Raw genomic sequence first — 20,591 nt, 5'->3', positions numbered from 1 at the left:
GGCGCCGTAAATCCACCTTTATAAATCAGGATATGTTAACGCTTTAGCATAAACTTTTCCCTCCCCCTGTGAGGTGTATATTTTCGGAAACCTTTAGACCCCTGTTTGCTTTTTAAACCCTGTTCGTCATGCACGTGAACACCGGGTCGCTGTGTTGGTATGATTTCGGGAAAAAAAAGATAATAATGAAAAAAATCAAACAGATTCCTTACAGGGTTGGGGTTGAGTTTAAAGGATTAAGTGCTTGGTTAGCGACACCAGGCCCATTTCTCTAGTAAATTGCATAGTCAATGGGATTAAGTCCAAGAAAAGAAAGAACATTTTCTAAAGTATATATCCAGCATTTTTTGGGGGGGGGGGGGGGAGAAAGTGAGGGGGTCAGCTAAACGCCAGAGGGATTAAGAGTCCTGTAAACTGGGGTGGAATTCCTTTCCTGAAACAATGTTTACTCCCAACATCTGAGTAGTTCTGCATTAGTTCTTGAGAGCCCCGGTAAGGGCAGCGGCAGCGCGGTTAGACTTTTAGAAAACAAATGTATGTGCCCAGAGGACGATGTGGACAATGAGTGTATTCTCTATCCCCAGCTCCAAAGCCTTCGATGCAGGGATGGCTCCGGGCCGCCGTCGCATGCAGCGTTCAGCCGGCTCTAAATGGGAGCTTTGAGCCCAGGGAGTCTGCGGCTCGGTTTGTCAGACACATTTTTTTAACGGGACTTCAGACTTGATTTCTTGGGACAAATGGCCTCTCGGTGGGTTCGGTGGTAGACTCGGGGGGGGGGGGGGGTCTCTATAACGTCCGAGACGTTGCTTCTGGTGCCGCAGAAAGTGACTGGTTTTGACCCAAAAAGAGACGCAACGCTCCCAACAAATCGGACGCAATGTTTACGTTGAGGCGATTCGAAATGTAAAACTATTCAATTCGTTTGAAGGCCCTTAATATTCGGAAAAAAACAGGCAGACTTGTAGCCATTTTTAATTCTTTTTAAGGAGCTGCACACACCCTGGTGTAAACACATTGACAGCAACGGATTTACCTTGAGGGCGTGTGGAGGCCTACCTGGCGCACGCACACACACACACACACACACACACACGCACACACACGGTACCGGGACGGTAACGTTACTCGCGTCCAGCCTCCGCGACCAGAAACCGCTTTGTTTTCTCGAACGGATAAGAGCGACAAAAAAAGAAACAAACAAACACCAACACAAGTTTCACATCTCATTAAACGCTGAATAATAGTACATTTTTAAAACCCCGCCACGGAACGCGGCGTTTAAGGAGCGAACGCGCGTCTGCCGCTGACACGGCGCTGCTATTTATTCGCGTTTAGCAACAACGGGACGGCAAAACACACATAAATAATACCCAGTGGAACGATCCCTAGTAGCTGGAGCTACGTCCGCCACACGGCGAGCTTCCCAGCCGCAACAAACGTACAACTTTCATTTTATTTTTTTTAAAGAAACTTACCGACGCCATATTTCTCTTTTTTAGTCGGTATCCAGCGGGTCATTGCGCATGTGGGAAAATATACATATATAAATCTATATTTGAGTGAATAAATACATAAATAATTTGAGCTGGTGGTTCACTTCACTCGTCCCGAAGTTTTTACAGTTCCGCCATCATGCCTTGGAGCAGGGGGAGGGGAGGACTGGAGCCTGGGACCGACTGGGATTGGGGGAGAGGCGTAGCCACACCGTCTCCAGGGAAAAATCGTAAATATTTCCTTTAAACTCATGGTTTAACTCCAAAATCCGGACTAAACAAAACAGTATTGCCGCAATTGTTGAATGTGCTCCAATAAGAACATTATCAGTCGCGTTTGGCTAAAATATGGGTTGATTATTGCTCTACTTAAAGTGGTAATCCGTGAGATCTTTTATTTTGTTAAAATAAAAGATCTGTTATACTTTTTTTTTTTTTAAGCCGGCAGTTCATAAGAAACAGCAATTCTATGTATTTGCATTGTATCCTCAATGCAATGCAAATACATCCAATTGTTTCCTATGCTGTTTTACATTGTTGGTGGTTGGGTCCACCAGCAACGGTTGTTGAAAGGCGGCCACAGGAATTTGATCAACCGGAATGGCTAGCTGTCGTTATGCTGCGTTCTGTGTGAAGTCTGATTTTCCAGGTTCCCAGTGGGAAATTTCAACTGGAACCCCCGTCCCAAAGTCGGATATCCGACTCGGAAAGTCGGAAGAGCCTCACCAACCCCCGACCTCGAAATCAAAATTGGCTGCTCCACGCGTGTGGAAGGAGTTCTTGGGCTAGTAGTGTCATCCGGCCAACTCAGACATTCATAAGGACTTAAAGGCCACCGCTTGGGACAAAATCATTTTCGGAACTCATCCACGTTTAATTGTCCAAGGTTATCATTAACTTTATGTGCGATTGTTCTGGATGTCTAGTCGATATATCATCAACACCCACACCGCCCCCTGACTAATAAAGTAATTTACAGCTGCTGGCTGGCCCTGGTGTTCCACATGACCTCCCCCATCATTCCTGGTGCCACTGGTCAGCCAAATGGTGCTGTCAGTAACATCCAGCCACCCTGCAGTGTCTTTGTTGTTTGCAAAAAAAAAAAAAAAAAGCTATGACTTTGCCCCATCAGAAATGATGAGGATTTGGAGGAATTCAGTTTGGGCGCAAAATATACAGTGACCTACTTTAAGCACGTGGTTGGTCAGTCAGTTTAAAGGGTTTGATTTTGGCAAACTTTGACAAATAAATGTTCCATCCAAACTTCCGACAGCCCTCTTATTTTTATTTTTTTCAAAGTGCAAAAGAAAAAACAACGATCATTTGTTGCTGTTGACACAGGCTTTGCTTTGAGTCGTGCTGTGGTTTGCGTGTGCCAGAGAGAAGGGGAGAGCTGTCTCCATTTTTTTTTTTTTTTTTTCTCCAGTAATTGGTGTTTATTGGAGCTTAAACGATTATCAAACCGTTTAAATCAGAATTTTCCGTTTGACCCCTGGTTACTGCACGGATGGAAGGGTGGCTTCCACATTTGGTTTTAGGTAGAACTCAAATAGCATAACTCACATTATTATCAAAATGCAGATAAGGGAAAAGCGATAGCCGTGTAAAAAGGAATATTACACTGCCACCCCCTGACTGTTTTGTGTAACTGACATGCATTGCCGGCTCGGGAGGAATATTTAAAGTCATGTTTTGCGTTGGGAAAGAAACATAGAAATGGCATTTCCCTACAAAAAAAAAAAACAACCTAAAAGAAAGTGACATCGTACGTTCCATGACCTCTCAAATATAAATTGAAGTCAGCGCTCTATCCGTTGCAGTTGCCCCGTGTCTATGGTTGTTTTTGTATTTGAAACGGAGCCAGGTACGAATAAATAAGCCAACAATGAAAAAATGTTATGAGCTGTTGAACACGTCTACAAGGCTCAGACTCAGGGAGCCATTATATTAAGACCAAGGCATTTTTCATGATTCATTTGTGTGTCCTCTGACAGAGACCAAATGGAAATTAGCCATTTCCCTGAGCAAGGACGGACAAGCAGAATCAGCAATTAGACAGACGGTATTAATAATGATGTGAATGTCAGCGTTGACCACATTTGGGGGGGGGGGGGGGGGGGCATGTATTCATTTGATTTTATATTTTGTTTATTGTCATTTCCTGGCATGGGAAAGTGAACCGGACCAGCGTCAGACCGGTGGGTTCCGTCGCTGTAAATACTGCGCTAAGCCAAACGACGGCGGCAGACAGTGCCACTCGAACGGAATCCGGGGTTAAATGCCCTAACTGGGTGGTGTCAAAACAATTTGAGACGGTGCATGCGAAGTGAAAGCCCCCCAAACAAACTACCAAGTTTTACAGAGTGCCACACACACACACACACACACACACACACACGCACGACAAGATGACGTGTTGTTTCTTTTCATTTGCAAATGAAACCAACCCTCCTCTCGTCCGAGTTTACGGCGTCTTCGTCTGCGTGTCTTGCAGTGCGTCTGGGCTCCGCTGCGGTGCCTTCCTCAAAGTTATTGATATAGTCCCCTGCACAGATGCCGTGCTTTTATAATGCTCGATAGTACGATGTAGACAGTGCTGCAAACACCCTTTCGACGATCGTTCCACATCGATCTCTTTGTGTCTCCTCATAATCGTTATCTACTGTGCGGCCGGTCGGCCTTGGGAGGATGTGTGAGTAAATCCAAACTAAATATCCCTTCGTGGAAAAGAAAGCCAAAAAGAAACGTGCTTTCTGATGCTGGTGTCGGGTTCAGTTTTTCCTGCCTCACACGCCTCTCCGTTGACTTTGATCTTTCCAAGTGCACCTCCTCTCCGACAGTTTTAGGGACATCGCGTCGCCGCACAGGCTTTGTGGCTTGATTCCGTTTGATGAGTTCGGTGGCCACCCCGGGGAGTTTGATGGTAGATGAAAAGTCAGTCTGAGTCATAAAAAAACAACACCATATGCTTGTGGAATACTATATATATATATATATATATATATATAAATATTTTTTTAAATTAGGCCGCAGATTGTGGTGCTTTTTTTATTTTCTGGACAACCTGAGGTCTCGTAGCCTCATTAGGTTCTCTGCGGTGGATGTGAGGCAGTCAGCAGAGGGAGCTGCGACTCCCACTTAACACCGCCTCACCACGGAAGTCGAATACTGGTACCTCGACTTACGACTGCGTCTACTTACGACTAGTCCAAGATGCGAGGAGCTATGGTCGCGAAAAATTTGTATCGACTTGCGACCGACTGCTCCAAGATACGAGCGTGGAAATTGGCAGTTGGCGCGTCGGCGGCCGTAGCAGTCAGTCAGCGGGCGACCTACATCGGTGTGCGCACGTAGTTCGTGGCTTATCCATATTTTTTTCGTTTGTGCTGTGTATTTTGTTTATTTTCACCCTTCATGATTTCATCATTTAAATGTGAAAAACTGCTTCGACATACGACTGTTTTAACATACGACCGTTATTCTAGAACGAATTACAGTCGTAAATCGAGGTACCACTGAATTACACGAATGCACTGAATGTATGTTTTTTTTTTTGTTTGTCTTTTTTGTGTGTATTTGGAACATGGCTGGTGCCTACGACCCCCTGTGAGAGGAGCAGATGCGCACCCACGCGCATAAACCCGTTATCAGGACGATCACCGCTCTTCCAAAGGGGAAAGCGTCTTTCGCTTCGACGGATACGTCAGTGCTTTGTGATCACGTTTTCCTGATTCCGCCGCGGTTTCTAATGTTAGTGCATATTCATCCTGCGCGTATAGCGGATGACCAGGATGGGTGGCGAGGCTGTAATGGACAGAAAATCGATTTCACTGCTATCGCAGGGGCCTTAAACTCTGCAACTTGCCGCATAAATCTGATTACTGCACCAGATGACCCCTCCGTCAGGTGGGCGAAAAATACCAAGGCAACCATCATTCCAAGTAGTGTATGCTATGATTGATATGCTGCTCGTCTGACAGCAGGCCCGCGGCCAAACAGCGTGCGGACCCTGCGAATCTTAAATCCCCCAGCTTTTCCGTTTCCTTGCCACAAAAACACGGCAATGCTAACCCCGCCGCCGTGCTGCTGTTCCCCCCGGTTTCAAATGCAAGTCGTCATCCCTCACAGCCTTCTCGTCACATAAAATAATAAAAACATTCAATGTAATGTAATGCGCGCCTGTTATGACTATACTCTGAGGAAATGTAGATGCTCTCAACGTCTCACGCCGTAATCAGTCATACATCGCGGGTGGGATGATAACTGCGGTGTTGGCAGGGCAGTAGCGCAGCCGCGGCCCCTCCTGGCGCATTGTATTCCATCAAGATGGTGGGAGATTCCGGCACAGCGCCGACAGGAATAATATGCAACAGATACTTTCTGCGGGGTACAGCCTGTGGGGTAACCCATACTTCACCACCGTCACTGCCGCCCTGACCCCCCGGAGCTTCGAAAGGAAAAGCCGCGATGCAGCCCGTGAAGCACATCACACGGCGTCTTATATAACTCGGGTCTTTTTCTTCTTCGATGCTGCCTCCATCCGTCTTTCCGCCAGCCTCTCTCCCTCTCCCTCCCTCCCTCTCTCTCTCTCTCTCTCTCTCTCTCTCCCTCCCCCAGTCAGCCTTTACATCGAAATAAAGGATATAGCGGCGCTTTAGTACACACAACAGCGTAGCCGTCCCCTTCCAACGGCACGCCGGTTGAAGTGGAGCCTAAATCATTTCACATCAGGAATAATAATGATTATATTAAGTGGACTAGAATCCCCCGGGAGATTACGGTCTGGCTCGGAGAGGGGCTAACCGAGGACAGGGAGGGAGAATAGACGAGGAAGCGGGGGGGAAGACCATTCCGGGCGGTGGTGTTTCTGCACACATTTTGGCGTTTCTGCACACTTTTTTTTGTGTGCGTGCGCGGAAACGTTAAGATATTCCAGTGCAACCGTCGGAAAAACCTCCGACTCCTGCAAGCCGAGTGTTTGCGTGGGCGTGGGTCGGGGGGGTTGGGGGGGGTTCGTTTGCGTGCTATAGGGATTGTGTCTCTGCAGATGCCTGAAGGTACGCCCCCGGTCTCACTACCTATTTGCAGGGTAAAAAGTCTGTCCTCAGCCAAGGTTTATTGCGGAGAGATATTTTCCAACCCCCCCTCTCCCGCTGTTGCGTCGTTTTTCCCTTCTTCTCACCCCCCCCTCCGCCCTCAACCACCCCCCGCTGTCTCCCTTTCCCTCACTCTAATGAAATTGCTCTCTCCCTCTGTCCTCCATCAATTGACACCCAGCCAGTTTCTTTGGTGCAGCGGTCTGAGCTGAGTCATACAGACTTTCAGTGGGACCCTGATTTACGGCCGATGATGTGGCCCGAGGATGAGGAGGCAGGAGGAGATAAAAAACAAAACAAAATAAAAAAAAACAAAAAGAAAACAGCGGCGTCAGCTCAGTATACACACACTGACTACGGACACCGCGGGACAGAGAGAACCGGCGGCACACCGGAGCGATTTTATTTCTTATATTTGTACGTGTGGCATGAATGGGAGTGCTGCGTTACTGATTTAATTGCCGAGGACAGGTGGGAGAACACTTTGCCTCACACAGAATATTGTGATTTGTTCTATAAGTCTGGTTTGGAAACCCTATCACCCGACAGGGAGAGGCCAGAAATGACTCACGCTTGCCAATTTTTCAACCGTGCTGCAGCACATAAGCGCCTTCCTCGCGCATTTAGGCCGGCGTGTACCTTGCATAACTCGACCATCAACTTTCATTAAAATTGCAGCCGGTGAGGGCCGTTATGCTGCAAGCATGATTGAAATATAAGAAACAAGCTAATAAGGTTCTAGGGGTTTCTTTGCATTATAGTCATGTAAAACAGATTTATATTCCTGCATTTCGAAACTTCAGACTTGGATCAAGGAGTCGGATTAATTCATGGTTAAGATTTTACCGTCACATCATTCCTCGTGGTATTTGCTGCAAAGCAATATGAATTAATCAAACTCAAACCAGTGTTGGGGTTCATTTTTCTGAGGCTTTATTGCAGGTAAACGCAGCATATACAGTATTTGATACCCGTTTGGGTGAGAATTCAGATAAGGCGCTTCAAACTTTGAATTTCGACATTTAGGCATATTGTGGTGTCAGTAAAGCACACAGGTATTTGCAAGCACAGTGCCACACAGCAGAGCTTCATTTTTCTTTTTATTACTCTAAACACTTTTCACATATTGTCTTTCAAATGAGCCAGTTCCATTGAATGACTTTTGAATTGCTTCATTTCTTTGCTGGTAGATTATGCGTGCATGTGGACATGCTCTGCCTCACTTATAATTCATATCAACTTAAGGCCTTCTGATTTCTAGAGATTTCCATTTCCTTTTTGTATTGCACCGACTGAACATCTCTGTATATAGAGCACCACAGAAGACATCCCCTCAGAATCAGGCATCATTCGGAATGTTCATTTAAACATTTTTATCTTGGGGTTTTCCATTTATCTCTTGAGTTGCCTTCCCCGCTACTTCACCATCTCCGCCCTCCACTTTAGCGTCTCCGGCGTCGCCCCCTTCCTCTTTTTCATCGGGTTCTGTCTCTCCTTCAGGTTGGCTCCCCTCTCCCGCCTCCTGCTCGACACCATCTTCTGCTCCTTCTTCTCCCTCGGCCTCTTCCTCTGCGTCATCTGGGAGAAGTCGAGGGAGGCATTTCTCGATTTATTCCTGTGGCTAAATAATATCAAAAACAACATACTATCAACACCAATGTATACATGAAGTGGAATGGGAACACAAACCTTCTCCATCTCCCTCTCTCTCTTCTTCTTCTTCTTCTTCTTCTTCTTCTTCTCCTCCCTGTTTCTCCTCCTGTTTCTCTTCCTCTACCTCCTCTTCTGCCTCCTCCTCCTCCTCCTCCTCCGCCTCCTCCTCTCGAGTAGGGCTGGCCTCAGCCCGACGTGCATGGCTCGCAGATATCACCTCCTCTGTGGAAAACGAGGAACCCTGCAGGCGGAAGCTGAGCAGAGAGGGGCTTGCAAAGCTCAGCTGAGATTGCAGAGGATACCCATAGGATGTGGAAGTATAGAGGGTGGGCACCGGTCCTCCCACGCTCAATCGATTCTCCTCCCCTTCGAGCAGCTTCCTGAGAGAGGGAGGGATAACAGAGTGGTTAATGTAATACATTCGAAACAAACACCCTCAACGCACGTATTGAATTATTATCTTTTCATTCATGGAATTCCCTTTTTCTTTCATCAAACCGACCTGTATGCCGCAATCTCAATATCCAGAGCCATCTTCACGTTCAGGAGGTCCTGATATTCCTTCAAGTAACGAGCCATATCATTCTTGTTTTTACTCAGTTCTTCCTCCAGTTGAACAGTTGCAAGCTGAAAAAAGAGAAGTAAATGTGATTGAACCCAATGTTAGGTATGTACTGTAAGCTGTTGAAAACAGATGGATTTGCCTAAATTATTAAGAAGAAATAGAGATCAATTCAAAGCAAAATGCGAAAGTGGAGACCTTAATCTTTGTTGAGTGCCTTTCAGCTCATACCTGCAGTTCTGAGATCTCAGCACTTTGATCCTGCTGCATGTTCTGCAGTTGGCCCTCCAGGGCGTGGTTCATCTCACGGCAGGCTTCAATCTCCAGATCCCTGGCTTTGAGCTGCCTGCGGTACTCTTGGACCTCATCTTTGGCAGCGCGGGCATTGTCTGTGTTCCGAGCCGTGTCAACTGTCATCACATTCACCTTACTGCTGAACCACTCCTCGACTGACTGTTGGTTGTGTTGGGACAATTTCTCATATTGGACTCGAATGTCCCGGAGAGCGGTGGACAGGTCGGGCTTGGCAACTTCCATCTCAACTGACACATGGGCACTATACTGTACCTGGGCCTGAAGTTCTGCTATCTCGCTCTCATGGAGGCCCTTCAGGAACGCTAGCTCATCTAACAGGGTCCCGATTCTTTTCTCAAGCTCAGCCTGACCCAGCACGACCTTGTCTGACCCCTTCCTGGCATCCATGAATCTGCCCTCCGCCTCTTCCCTGGCAAGCACTTGCTCTTCGTAGCGGCCTTGCAGGTTTCCCAGTACCGCTTCCATCTGGTCCCTGTGACTCTGGGCAGCCTGCTTCTCCTGACAGGCCTCCTCCACAGCTGCCCTGAGCTGCCGTATTTCGTGTTCGTAGAGAGCCCGGAGGTTGGAAGGCTCTGCGTGCTTCTGCCTGAGGACCAGGAGCTCTGTCTCCAGCACTTTTCTCTGTTGCTCCAGCTCATGGACCCGATCGATGAAGTTGGCAAAGCGATCATTCAGGTCCTGCAGCTGGGCTTTCTCCTTGGTCCTCAGGGTCTTGAACTCGGTGCTGACCTGTGCCGCCTGGTTCAGGTTGAGTTCGGTGCGAGTCGCGGAGAGCGGCACGAAGGCAGAGCCGGAGACGGTTCGGCTGTGCGTCGGATATATTCTGCGTGCCGAGCCATAGGAAGAGAGAGGTGCGGAAACGCTAGAATACATGAACTTGGATCCTATTCCTCCACTCTTTCCATATCCTCCTTTGTGCACCATCTCTTTCCTCTTATAAGAGGAAGGGAAGTAAGGGTCGTAACCAAGATGACTCATGAGTCGTGGGGCAGGCTGCTCTACTCCTGAGAATGTAGCCATGCTGACTGCACAGGGGAATCTGCATTACCCCAGCTTTTATAGCGCCCGTAATGACTGTGACGTAAGCCCTTTTTTGTTGGTGTGCTGACGAAAGGAATCGATGATAGCGCCGACCAGCCAGTCTCAGCACTGAGAGAGATGGGGTGGGGTGGGGTGGGGTGAGGATGTGGTGGAGCAACAAGACACTGCAATGGACAGGGTCAGTGAGGACAAAGAAAAACGGTTTCACCGATCATTCTCCTTGAAAATAATGTGATTACATATTTCACCTTCGGTGAGGACAAATGGTGATATTTCTCAGATCAATGATAATCACAATTAAAAAAAAGAATCCCAAGAAATGAAAGATTGCGACACTGCTGCACGATTGAAACCCAATGCAGAAGACTTGTGTAAAGCAATTTAGTTGAGTGTCGGTTAAATAGGCTGCAGTTTATTGACTATGCAGTTTTCTGGATTACGATGAGCTCTTGCCCCCTAGTGGCGCTACCATGCCGAGAATACGAGTCACCGTGCAGCAAGTAATACTACACTGCAGCCAAGCCAGCCTTCAGTCGAAAAACACGGTCAAACAGCCCCCACGTTGTTTTGCGGCACGTGTTTATACTAAGGCATTACGGTAAGAGCGCGTAAGAGCTGATTTCAAAGTAAAAGCGACGTTTCAGTGAACGAGATTTCACATTGATTCAGTCAGTCACTCAATAATGAATGAATGAATACATAAACAAACAAACAAAAACACACAAATAACTACATAAAAAAAAAAAAAAGAATAACTATAAAATAATAAATACAATTAATAGTAGAAAAACAACTGCAAATTGTAACTTTCTGTTTCCGAAGACCAATTTAACTTCAGAATAATGGTACCATACCATAGTATAATATACAAACTCATAATGTCAGACAATATCAGCACATTCTGATGTTGATTTTCAAATTGAAAGCCCTCTAAAGTGTCAAATATGGGCGGTGTTCCCTCCGATTTCAGAGACCAAAGACCAATTGAGCTTCAGAATGAGCAGCAGACCCCCTCAACGTGTCGCGGCAGACAGCATCAAGAAACTCAGATTCAAAGTTGAAGGCGGGCGACTCGTCATCCCACTGCATGCAAGTATTCCCGTATGCACTGTCTATGGACGTGAGAAATAAACACCTTCGACCTTGAACTTCCCTCCCTCTTATAAGAGGAGAGTAGTGGTGCCCAAAGACGGATATGGAAACGGTGGCGGAATCTGAGTGACCTATGAGGTCGTCGGCCGTCATTCTGAAAAGGAATCGGTCTGTGGAAGCAGAGCGTTTTCCTTTTAATTCTAATCTGAAATACAACCCTCGGGCCATAGTTATTATTTCTCCGCTATTATTCGTTTTACTTATTATTTAATAATTATTCATTTTGTTGTATGGAGTTATTTATGCACTTTTATGTATTTGTGTATTTACATCTTTGTTTATGTGTTCCTTTGATTTATTTATTATTTCATGTATTTATTTCCCTGTGTTCATCCATTCATTATGGACTGACTAAATGAAGGCGAACTGTCGTTCCCGGGACGTCGCTTTTATTTTGAAATCCGTTAGTCTATAAACGTATCACAAAACAACGTGGGGACTAGGGCTAAATTGTTCGGGAGACAAATCATTTTGACCCGCATGCAACCCACCGGTGTATAAAATAAACTTGAATCAACCATATAGCTCGATTCATTATGCACATATTGAGGCCATCTATGTACGAGACCGGCCTGACTCTTATTCGAATATATCTTTTTCCTATTTGTTATAATATATTAAGAAAAATGCAATATCATAAACATAATATTTGACAGGCGGACAGGCGGACAGTGAAGCCCTGTATCAACAATTCACACTGTCAAAAACACACCGGGGCCTAACAATATTACGTGAATACATCACGATAAATTAAAACAGTGTTGCGATACAAAAAGGTAGGTAATAGGTAACACCGGGAAGTACGCATCCACGGGAAAGGACGAAAAAGAGCGAAACATCGTGTCCAGCGTGCTTCGTGCGAGGTGTGGGGCTTCGCCAAATATCACCGTTTCTTATTGGCGATTTGAATCCCATCGCAAAAGTATTGGCCAATAAGGTACGCTCTTACTTTACAGTGGGAGTAAGGTCGGGCGGCACTGGCTGCTGCGGTAAGACCGGTGACGTGAAGCGCTGCCGGTGACAACAACAAAAGGACGGAGATGGCAGATGAAGTTTTGAACTTGCGTTTTGCAAAACCACGTCTCAACTAAAAGACAATGTCCGCACCGTCTTCCGAGTCCCATCGCGCACGCAGCGACAATGTGGGCAATGCGGCCGGTAAGTGGCGTGAGCTTGGTGGCGGTCTCCCGGCGAGGCTAGCGGTAAGTTAGCCGCTTAGCCGAGTCGCCGCTGCCGGCCAGGCTTGCAAACAGCGTCCATTTCAACCGACGAGAGTTGCTTCAGATGCACCGGGCATCGTCAGTGGTTTCAGCCGCTTAGAGCGGTTGTGCCGCTGCTTGCTCGGGGCCGGTTAGCCTCAGTGCTGCGGTAGCTTCGTTCCAGACCACATTAGATGGGTTAAACCATCAAGGTATCCAAGAGCCGGTCGACTTTCATTGTGTACACTACACACATTTGAATATTGCCATTTTCCCCCCTTTTTGTGTGATTTGTATATTATTTTTCGAAAACTGATTGAAAAGTGATTATTTTTGGCTCTATGCGTTTTGATATATATATATATATATATATATATATATATATATATATATATATATATATATATATATAAATAATGCTTATTGTTTTGATGGGTGGTGCTGTGACGCAATTCCCCTCCGGAGATGAATGACGTGCCTATCTAATGTAGATATCTATTGACGTTGCTCATCAATTGCAGGTTAGTTGAGGTCAGCCTGGTTGGTCTCAATAAAAAATGACGCGTACAATTTAAGCCTCGTTCTCTGACCATCTGTCGTCTCCTAACACTTCTGTAGCTCCTTCCGAAAGCCACTGTGATTAAAGTTGGGAGATCGACTTCATATTAAAATGGTAAGGCCTTGCACGACTACTATCTCAGTGTCTGATGCACACACATCAGATCAGTCACTAGCTCGGTTTACCACAACTTACTTGTGTCAATTTCTTTTTCCTGTCTCTGTAGATCCGGATAGCTGCGTTGAACGCGGCTTCAACAGCTGCCGATGAGTCTCAAGACCCCCTGAGAAGTCGAAAGAGTCAGACTAAGGAGGCTCAGGTATAAACAGAAGCGCGTTGCCTGACTAAAGCACTGCCCTGTGTACTCATACTCTTTTAACGTTGCTGACTTGCATTATAATTTTCTGCAGGAGGCTGAGGCTTTTGCGTTATATCACAAAGCTTTAGATCTTCAAAAACATGACAAGTTTGAGGAGTCAGCCAAGGCCTATCATGAACTCCTTAAGACTCCTCTGCTCAAAGAGGTATTCCATTCTTAAGCATGCCGGGTGGTGACAGGCGTGTGAATTTGTTACATTCATCTATGTCCTTCATCTCTGTACATTGTAAAATTGTGTCACACTTTGGAACCAGATGGAATGTGTTCTTTAATGTTATAGGCCATGCTGTCAGAGGATCAGAGCGTGGGTCTCAAACATCCTGGGCTGATGCTAAAATACTCCACTTTTAAAAACCTGGCCAGTTTAGCTGCATTACGAGATGACTTGGAGACAGCTATGGAGTTTTACTTGGAGGTAAAATAAAATTACAATGGTACATTTATTGTGTCTCATTCTGTGTTATGAAAGTCCATCACGGTGTGACATATTTCTTGATATGTTCTCTTTCCAGGCGGTCATGTTGGACTCCACGGATGTAAACATGTGGTACAAGATTGGGCAGGTGGCCGTGCGCCTGGTGCGCATCCCCCTGGCGCGGCACGCCTTCGAGGAGGGCTTGCACTGTAACCCGGACCACTGGCCCTGTCTGGACAACCTCATAACTGTTCTCTACACCCTCACTGACTACAGCTGTAAGTCTTACCGAGAACCGGACCCAATTTGGTGTCAGTTCCTGACTTGTTAGAATCAAACTATGGATAGGCTGATGGACAAACTCTGCTGCTATCCGTGTTTGACAGTCAAATTTATTGGCAATTTAATGTCAACAATTGTATGTGTTTCAAAACTTGCCTAGGATAAGAAAGCATGTTCCAATCTGGTGCCTATTTACCATTATATTAAACAAGATTTCTAAGAAACAAATTACAGAACAGATGTCAAAAGAACAGAACAAAAGAACAGACTCTGGTCTGATGCTACATTTGTTCTGAGAGAGCTGATATACTTGCACTATTATGAAAATTAGTTTTTTACAGAGCTGACTGGTTGGCTGTCTGTCAATTTGTTTTTTTGGTTTGTTTTTGAGTGCAATGTCTTCTGTGTGCAATCTCAAACATTTATTTCAAGACACGGAAAAACATTGTTAGTGGTGTTTTTTTTTAACATTCTTCATACAGATAAGTGAATGTGAATCACACTTATTAATCTCTTACTCACTGAATTTGAATCATGTCGATGAAAATCTTTCCCCATGGTGTGCTGTTCTGAGCTCTCCCCTTGAAAACAAAAACTAAACATATGGTCATTATAAACAGTCATAACCATTCCAAGTTAAATTTTTGTTTTTCATTCGAAACCAAGGTAACGTTAATTATTTGATCTTAAACCGCAGCAGTGTTTTATCGTCAACTTTACATGGCAAGGTCACTGTGTGTAATTATCATAATAATGATGTGAGGTTATTTTTGGCTTGAAATTATGTTGTTTATATTATCATTAAGAGAGCGAATAGTTCAGTTGGCATGACAGAGTTTAATATGTGAACAATATCTCTGTTAAGTCTATTAGTTATTAATGTCCAGGAAGAACATGATTAGCCTCAGTTTGACAAATTAACTATGGAAAGGAGTAAGACATGATCGATAAGAATTGGTATTGATAGACAGTGGTCATTTCAAAATTTGAAATACCTATCCATAGCTCCCTTATATGTATGGTGTAGAACATATCAGTAAGCGGTAATTATTTTATTTTATTGAAGAGTTTCCTCTTAACTTTCAGTTAATGAAGTTAATTCAGGTGTTAAATGCAGGCCATGACTGTCTGTGTGTGTTTGTCCAGGCTGTCTGTGTTTCATCTCCAAAGCCCTGGAGAAGGATCACTGTTACACCAAAGGGCTGGTGTTAAAGGAGAAGATCTTCGAGGAGCAGCCCTGCCTGAAGAGGGACACCATGCAGATGTTCACAAAATGGTGAAGCCCTGGCCGCTCGGCTCAGCATTTCAGAAATGCTGCAGTCGCCCCACGCACTTCATTGAACAAATCTTTCTCTGCTGTGTCTGTGTGCAGCGACGTGTCTATTCACTATGTGGATGTGGAAGAGGAGGAGAGCCTGGCCATCGTGCAGGAGGCGCTAGAGTTGCGGAAGCGCAGACAGGCTCTTTCTCGCCATGAACCGAAGCCCGACCTGGTCTTGGTTCAGCCCATACGCTGTTTCTCGTAAGTGCCATTTGGCCATTGTTCCTCTCCGCTGTCCAAACAGTTATAACACTAACATTTCTATTAATTAGAGGAACCCAATCTATTTCTGAGGTTAAATCCATGAATACTTCTTCACATGATCAACGCCTGCCTAAGACAACTTGCAAGACTGCCTTTACAAGCCTTTACCCAATCACAAGCCTCTTTTTGTACGATTTTCCTCACCATCCCAGCAGGGCATATTCTGTCATACTGGAGAAATATTTTTCCTTTAATGAAATATCACTCGTTTGTATTCTTCCTTAGGTGGAAGCACGTGGGCGAGAGCCTCCTTGCCATGTATAGACACCAGACCACATGTGAACCACCGTGTCCGAGCCTCGGCCACAGGATCGACTTGTCAGAGTACCGCGACCCCAACTGCCTTCAGAACTTTCCCCAGCCCAGCAGCCCAGTCAGCGCCAGCCAGACCACCATACCCAGTAGCAGCAGCCCCAGCTCGTCGCTGCCCCCTGTGGTCCTTCCTGAGCCGCCAGCCTTGCCCCAGCCCAGTACTATGGCCGAAATCGCTACCAGCCAGACAACTGTAGAGGTCACCACCGCCGTTGCTCCCCTCGGTTTGTGCTTTTCTTTGGCCTTTTTCAATGGCTTTATTTTATTATTATTTTTGCCATTGTATGTATTTTTTTTTTTCTATCTAACAGATATTGTGGTAAATTGGCAAAATAAATTACTACAGGTCTGCCTGTAGGTGTATAGAACGTCATGGCTGCAGTGCTTATATCACATTGTAAATGAACACTGCAATATTGAAAGGAAGGTGACACAAAGTATATTTAACAAAAAAAAAAATATATCAAATCGCCAGTAATGACAAGAGTTCCATTAATATTGCCACAAACTGATGCTCTCTGTGCTTCATTCTCACAGCTATGGAAGCTTCGCTAAACGATAAGTCGAAGAAAGGCCCAAAGAGGAAACGCACGATGGAAGACAGCTGCGAGACAGCCAAGAGACGATCAGCACGCGTCCGAAATACCAAATGCAAGAAGGAAGAGAAGATAGATTTTCAGGAGCTGCTGTTCAAATATCTGCCTTCCAGGTAGGTGTCACCAAATCTGAAATCAAAACGTAGCTTGGATTGTATTTGTCAACCATTTGTGTGGTTTTGCTTAGATTGAGGAAGTTTGACCCAGAGGACGATGACGACGAGAGCCTCAGTAATCTTGAGACGCAGTGCGAAGTCAAGGCTGACGCTCAGCTTCTCCACGGCAGCTGCCTGCCTGTTGAGCTGATCCAGTACATGGAATCTGGTACATGGTGCCGTCATCGATATCTGACTGAATCTAAGAGTCTACTGCCGTGAATTAATTTCTGTCATTATAACAATAAAAAAAAAACCTCTTTTAATGTTAACCCAACAGAACAACAGGATGTCCACAACTTCTTGCTCAGTAATATGACCAACGGGGGTATTCTGGATCTGATGATGCGCTATCTGAAAGCAGTGGGTCAGAAGTTCATGGTGGATTGGCCTCGTGGCCTCTCTGCGGTGATACTGGAGCTTTATCAGATGTGGAGAAAGCACAGCTGTGGTCTTCCAAACCCTTTGCTTCGGGACTGCAGCAACCAGCACATTCGGGTAAAGGGCAAATGCAAATTTGGCAAGCGCTTCATCCCGTTTTTCAGCAAGTCGAATGCCAGTGTGGACTGTCTGAATCATAGAAATATGTCTTGGGTAAAATTCTGGGTTCTGCTGTAATGGTTTTCAGCATTGAATGCACCACTTATCGTCCAGTGACATCTAACAGCAGGTAATTACTCTCACATCCAGGAAATGTTGGAGATGAGCGTAGGTTGCATGGAGCTGCAATTGGAGCAATGGTCACATAGCAAAGGCAAGACTGGTAAGCATCAAAGAGCTTGCCTTGAAAATGATGCATCTATATGGTGATGATGGCCTCAATCTTTTGGGATTCCCTATTTTGTCTTTGATAGTGTCTCCAAGAAGGAACAGCATGGGTCAGTGTGGAGACACATCTGACAAGGAGTTCCCTGGACAGCACTTCCAGGGAGATCTGTTGATGTTGGCCTTGGGCGCTTCTCAGATGGATATCTTTGAGGATGCCTGGCTGGACATCATGGTGCGTGTCTATTGGCTCAAGGCACGATACCTGGCCCTGCAGGTAAGATTTCTGCATTTTGTTTTTGCTTGACTAGGTATTCTACTGTAGCTTAACTCTTAAAGGAGCAATGGACACCTTTTAGATTGGTTCCCTATAAGCCTCGATATCACTATTCAATTCGGCCTGCCACCGGGTATGAACTCCCGGGAAAATGATCGATTTACGGCAGTGCGTCATGGAAAGTGCTGCAACCATTAGCAGACATGGGGAGCGGTGGAGCAATCTACTCCATGTAGATCATAACCCCTTGAATATAAAAAGACACATTGAAATCGGTTGAGAAATGTAAATGTTATAGTGCTTTTTATACAAAAAAAAAACGCAGCTCCCCGGTTTACTTGTATATGTCTTCAGGCTACTCTTGCCCATTCCAATATGGTGGTGACATTTGACGTATTGCAGCAACAGGCCGAAGCAGTCAATGCGCCGTCTATGGTTGCGCAACCAAAATAAATACAATTTAACTAAAATTATGACAATTTCAGTTTACCTCTTCAGCGGACATCCTTCTTTCTTCTCTCTTATTTCCAAAGTTGTGTTTATCATTTCCACAGAGCGCTCTGAGGAAAACCTCAAGTGATCCGGTTTTCTTTGCGACAGCGGTGCAGACAATAATACCACTTTGAAACGCGAGGGAGGGGGGTGTTGAAAAGTTGTCCATTGCCCCTTTGAGGAAATAAAACTATCCGCCTCCTGTTTCTCCTTGTCCTCTTCCAGGGCGACATGGACCAGGCCCTGGAGAGCTATGATGTTTGCACAGGTCTGCTGCAGAACAAACAGAGGAGTCTAGAAGGGAAGCATTACACAGTCAACCTGCCCAACCTGCGCACAGATGCAGTAATCTCTGTGGAGGAGGTTGGTGTACTGGCACAGTTGGGAATTACTGATGTCTTAAGTTCGAAATCTTAAACTTAAAAATTGTGTCTGGCTAAAAAAAAATTGCACTTGCAGCTAACTGTTCTCTAGTACAGTGGTTCTCAAAATGGGGTCCAGGGAACCCCAGAGGTCCCTCAAGAGGTTCTCGGAGGTCCCCAGCATGAAAGAAGTTGAGACTCACTGCTCTAGTACAGCATCTAAAGCCTCTCTCCTACTTGCACTGAAAGCTGTATATCTACTGGCAATGTTCCCTATTGGTGTCGTGGGAACAGGAGCCGGTGTAAATGTTCTGTAAAAGTCGTTCCGTAAATTTCCCCACTCTCAATCTAGTATGACTTCTAGGAAAACAGTTGTTTAGTTGTTTTTTACAAATATTTTTTTCATACAAATATTTCAAAAGTTATTTGTTTTCGGGAAGAAAAAAAGAAAAACATACCGGGAAAGGAAGCGAGTCCAAACTGTGGCGCTTGGCTGCAAAGACGAAAAACCGAAACACGTCCAGTATCTAGGGACACAGGTCTTTATATTCTTAAATTTTCTTTATTCTTTTAAAAATGCCACTCAGACCCAAGACATGTCTTTTAGAGTTAGGGGTGCGGTGCGGGGACATCAGGCACCAGCGCTTCACTTGCCCCCTGGCTGCACCCGAGCTGGAGAGGGAACAAGCGGACAGGGAGAGGTAGAACAGGGAGGGAGAGGTAGAAGGAAAATGTTCCTTCTCTGGAGGCAGATTGTAGGACAGGTTGAAAATTACCGAAACTGAGTCGGGGCGAGGAGACGGGAAGCGTATCCAGCAATGTTATGGATTCCATGTGGGAAGGGGCTTAAGGCACAAGCAGCTGTGGAGTTAATAAAAGGCCTTAGCAGGCACAATGACAAAAAAAAAGTTAAACCCTTCATCCAATTAAAATATATTAGCCACATGACTGCACTTTCACTAAAAATCTTGTTTGCCAAGTCAAACAAGGCAGCAAATTGTTTTGAGGGGATCTTTCATGTGGTGTTTTTTTTCCATTTTAAAAGTCTTTCTTTCCAAATGGACAGATTGAAAAGAGGCTCAAGTCTCTGGAGCGCTGTCAGTCTCTGGAGGAGATCCAGCGGCTCTTTGAGTCTGGGGATTACGAGTCTGTCGTGCGCCTACTGCAGCCCACCCTCAACTACGGTGGCAGGAGCAAACCCCTGGAGTTTGTGAGCTTGGCGCCTGAAAGGCCCGCTCAGCTGATGCTGCTACAGGTTAGAAATGCGTCCCAACCTCCGATACCGCTGATAGAGGAGTGCACGCTGCTTAAAAGCTCAGCAACTTGTCACTCTTTGCCATAGAACTCCCTGTTGCAGCAGCGAGACTACCAGCAGTGTCTGGAGTGCACTGAGCTGGCACTGAACGAAGCCCTGCAGCAGCTCAACTCCGCCCCAGAGAGCCCCACCTCCGCCAAGGAGGAGTGGATCAACACTATTGCACAGCAGCTGGACACCATTGAGGTCTGCTTCACCGAGGAAATCAATCTCCTCGGCAACTTCCCCCGCTTCTCTAGCCTGGCCCGGCTGGCCAACAACCTCATACAGGTCTGTGCCTCGTTCCAAACGGCAGTTACGTAGACTTTTATCTCCACGTGACCTGAACAGTTTGGTTGCTCTTTTCCGAATCTCCAGCTGATTGATCTCAGCATGGCCGTCTCTGATGATCCCAAGGAGCCCTTCTTGTCCTCCGTTCTGCCGTGGATAATCCTGCACCGCATCATCAAACACGAGGAGGCTGCCTTCAACTGCATGCTGCGGCAGCACTTGTCTGTAGGGGACGACGAAGGTTCGTGAAGCACGACGAGCCACGAGCCCCTGGCGCTTTCACTGCAATGTTTTTGCCCTGTGATGGTCGCTACAT

The 20,591-nt window shown here is 45.8% G+C and overlaps 3 protein-coding genes across 5 annotated transcripts in view; 1 reads left to right on the top strand and 2 right to left on the bottom strand.

The window, feature by feature from the left end:
* dock5 (dedicator of cytokinesis 5) overlaps positions 1-1,612 on the bottom strand; it is a 28,044-nt gene extending 26,432 nt beyond the window's left edge. For all 3 annotated transcript variants that reach the window (XR_013844240.1, XM_080003569.1, XM_080003570.1), the window contains exon 1: positions 1,476-1,612. Coding sequence is in view for 2 of the 3 variants with exons in the window: in XM_080003569.1 (XP_079859695.1) it covers positions 1,476-1,518 (43 nt within the window). In the remaining variant the exon portion in view is untranslated. The remainder of the gene's footprint in view (positions 1-1,475) is intronic.
* Positions 1,613-7,952: 6,340 nt separating this feature from the next.
* LOC307233064 (neurofilament light polypeptide-like) lies at positions 7,953-10,097 on the bottom strand (the record flags this gene model as incomplete). The annotated part of the gene is made up of 4 exons (XM_080004276.1): positions 7,953-8,167; positions 8,279-8,622; positions 8,745-8,869; positions 9,036-10,097. The coding sequence occupies 4 exons, from the start codon at positions 10,095-10,097 to the stop codon at positions 7,953-7,955; spliced, it is 1,746 nt and encodes a 581-aa protein (XP_079860402.1).
* A 2,250-nt stretch (positions 10,098-12,347) lies between these two features.
* The window catches only part of cabin1 (calcineurin binding protein 1), a 44,920-nt gene continuing 36,676 nt past the window's right edge, over positions 12,348-20,591 (top strand). Inside the window, exons 1-18 of the mRNA XM_080004348.1 lie at positions 12,348-12,470; positions 13,130-13,184; positions 13,297-13,389; positions 13,481-13,594; positions 13,730-13,864; positions 13,962-14,142; positions 15,293-15,422; positions 15,519-15,668; positions 15,957-16,267; positions 16,581-16,752; positions 16,827-16,963; positions 17,075-17,292; positions 17,485-17,557; positions 17,649-17,836; positions 18,554-18,691; positions 19,757-19,945; positions 20,033-20,275; positions 20,363-20,516. Of these exons, the coding sequence (XP_079860474.1) occupies positions 13,182-13,184; positions 13,297-13,389; positions 13,481-13,594; positions 13,730-13,864; positions 13,962-14,142; positions 15,293-15,422; positions 15,519-15,668; positions 15,957-16,267; positions 16,581-16,752; positions 16,827-16,963; positions 17,075-17,292; positions 17,485-17,557; positions 17,649-17,836; positions 18,554-18,691; positions 19,757-19,945; positions 20,033-20,275; positions 20,363-20,516 (2,629 nt within the window). The 5' untranslated portion in view covers positions 12,348-12,470; positions 13,130-13,181. The remainder of the gene's footprint in view (positions 12,471-13,129; positions 13,185-13,296; positions 13,390-13,480; positions 13,595-13,729; positions 13,865-13,961; positions 14,143-15,292; positions 15,423-15,518; positions 15,669-15,956; positions 16,268-16,580; positions 16,753-16,826; positions 16,964-17,074; positions 17,293-17,484; positions 17,558-17,648; positions 17,837-18,553; positions 18,692-19,756; positions 19,946-20,032; positions 20,276-20,362; positions 20,517-20,591) is intronic.

The sequence above is a fragment of the Zeus faber genome, assembly GCF_960531495.2.
Source record: "Zeus faber genome assembly, chromosome: 7".
NCBI classification, from domain to species: Eukaryota; Metazoa; Chordata; class Actinopteri; order Zeiformes; family Zeidae; genus Zeus; species Zeus faber.
This window is presented reverse-complemented; position numbering and strand designations above follow the sequence as displayed.